Consider the following 2,716-nt stretch of genomic DNA (forward strand, 5'->3'; position numbering starts at 1 on the left):
TATATATATATATATATACTTGAAATGAACTCATAAAAATGGAAGGTAGGTTTTGAATACACGATATATAGATATAGATATGTACACCCTCATGGTGACGTCACACGTCTGACAAATTTTGGCAGTGCTCTGGCACAATAAAATTTAGCATTGCACTACTGTCTCCAGAACACAACATTATTTTATTACTTATAGGATTGTCATAAAAATTAATCACACAAGAAAGTAATATGTTTTGATTACTTACCAAATAAGCCTGTTGTACAGCAGAGTGGTCACAGATATTTTCTTGAAGGGTATGGTTGCCATCCACCTAAATAATAACATACATACGGAATGTAAAAATAAATAATAGCATACGCATGTATTGAAAAGTTATGTTTTACATCCACCTACACCATATCTTACATATTCAGAAAGTTTATGAACTTATAACGCTAAAATCCGGGGTTCGATTCCCCACAGTGAACACACCAGATAGCAAGATGTAGATTTGCTCTAAAACAAACAACAAACATTCATCTACACAATAACATCTACACAATATTATTTCGGACGTGTAAGTAAATATGTTTCCATGGCAATAACAGCAAAAGAAAAAAAGACGTTTTAAACAAATTTATATCTTAAACAAACAAAGTTGAAATGGGCAGTAACTGCCTAGTACAGCGTGACGCTTGTGGTGAAAGTCTTGTAGAACTATTCTACAAAATTAGCACAGATGTAAAGAATGACGTTTTCGAAAGATTTCCATCCTTCGTCTTACAGTCAGCTTGCACCCCTCTCTGGTGGGAGTTTAGGTTCTAAAAATCATAAAATGTACAATTCCTCCTCGCCCGCTCGTGGCGAAGGAGATACGGCCTGAAGACTTTGTGAAATTTAGGTTCTCGTTTGGTTCAGACAACAGCCGCTAGGGGAGAAGCCTATAAAAGAACAAAGAAGCAGCCTTGTTTTCTTGCCTCCTAATGAACGTATGGAATATTGTGCTCGAAATAAATTCCCTTCTCCGTTAAAAGAAATAATAATTTAATGGTTCTTAACAAAAAGCTACACCATGGGCTATCTTTGTTGTGCTCATCACAGGTATCGAAATCCAGTGTTTCGCGTTATAAGCTTTCAAACTTACCGCTGAGCTACTGGGGATCAAGATGTAAGAAGAAATAATAGGACTGGTTTTTACAGGGGTTTATATACTATCCGGGAGAACTGATGTGGACGTGACGTATTGGTTGGGAATCATTGCATTGTAGTTGGTAGAGCGAATGATAATTTGACCAATGGTGGCCACAAACTGCTGACTTTCAGGACTGGGTCTCTGTTTAGCAATGATTTCATCGTGTTGATATGGAAAGATTAGATTTGCTTGATTTCAAAATATTGTCTGATTCGATGTGTTTGTAACTGTCTCAGTCTATTTCATGCCCAATCAACACGTGCCTGTTCTGACATGGCAGAATTCTGTGTTTTCATCAGTCTAATGCAGTTTATATGTTTTTTTTATTCTTGACCCAAAGTGTCTTCTGGTTTCTCCAATGTTGGTCTGTTTACAGAAACATGATATCTCATCAATGACATTTTTGTGATTATCATCAGATGTTCTTTGTTTAGTTTTGACAAACACAGATCTGGGTGTTCTGTAAGTTTTCTAGCTAACATCAATTGAGAAACACAGATCTGAATGTTCTGTAAAGTTTCCAACTGACATCAATTGAGTAACACTGATCTGAGTGTTTTGTAAGGTTTTCAGCTACCATCAATTGACAAACACAGATATGAGTGCTCTGTATAAGATTTGCAGTTGACATCAATGATTAACTTTTTGATTACACATTTGATCTTCTCCCTTATGTTTTGCACATAAGAGGGGTAAACAGTGTTGGTCTTGTTTTTCTTGTTTATTGTATCATTTTGTGTTTTTATGTTCCTCGAGCTATTGGTGATGAAATTAAAGGCGTACCCGTTCTGTTTAATTAAAATACTGTAGGATGTGTCGATGTTCGGTTTTGATGGGGTTTTCTTCACAGGTGTTTTCAGCTATATTGTTCAAACACTTAATAATATTGTGTTTGGCAGAAAGTGGACGGTAAAACTGGAATTGTAAGTATCTATCAGAATAAGTTGGTTTTCTGTATATGATTGTTATTAGTTTGTCATTCTGTCTGCTGATATAAATGTCAAGGAACAGCAGGCTGTTACTGTTCTATATTTCCATGGTGAGATGGATTCTGTTGTCTGCAGAATTAAGTTGTTGTAAAAAGGCTAATAAGTTCTCATGGCTATCGGGTTAGATAATAAATGTCAACGTAAAAGCTGGCTTTGTTGTTAGTAGAGGAGAGGGCTCTTTGTTCAAAATCTTCCATTAAATTTCTACTAAAACTGGAGAAAGCGGTGATCCCATATATATTACCGTTAAATGGCAGCAGTATGTAAATGTTGGGCAGCATTATAGCTACGAATTGAGAAACAAGCTTTCCACTTGAACAACGGTTTTGATGATCTTCTTACTATATAAATGTATATAAAACGTGAGAGTAAACAAGTGTTACGACAGCGGAAGTCACGTGACGCTAGTAACACGTCATGAGATTCTAGAAGGATCATGTCTGTTCGTGGCAACTCTAGTCTTTTCTATGCGCCCTCTATTCTTGTATATAAGCGCGCCAGATAAAGCGAGACAATGGATCGGAATGAGATAATTGCAGATTGAAGAGATAGA

The 2,716-nt window shown here is 36.3% G+C and overlaps 1 protein-coding gene across 2 annotated transcripts in view; it reads right to left on the reverse strand.

The window, feature by feature from the left end:
* LOC106463482 (endothelin-converting enzyme 1-like) overlaps positions 1 to 2,716 on the reverse strand; it is a 76,975-nt gene that overhangs the window by 13,793 nt on the left and 60,466 nt on the right. For both annotated transcript variants that reach the window (XM_022390989.1, XM_022390988.1), the window contains one exon: positions 248 to 313. In XM_022390989.1, the coding sequence (XP_022246697.1) occupies positions 248 to 313 (66 nt within the window). The remainder of the gene's footprint in view (positions 1 to 247; positions 314 to 2,716) is intronic.

Source organism: Limulus polyphemus, unplaced genomic scaffold, assembly GCF_000517525.1.
Source record: "Limulus polyphemus unplaced genomic scaffold, Limulus_polyphemus-2.1.2 Scaffold1421, whole genome shotgun sequence".
Taxonomy (NCBI): Eukaryota; Metazoa; Arthropoda; class Merostomata; order Xiphosura; family Limulidae; genus Limulus; species Limulus polyphemus.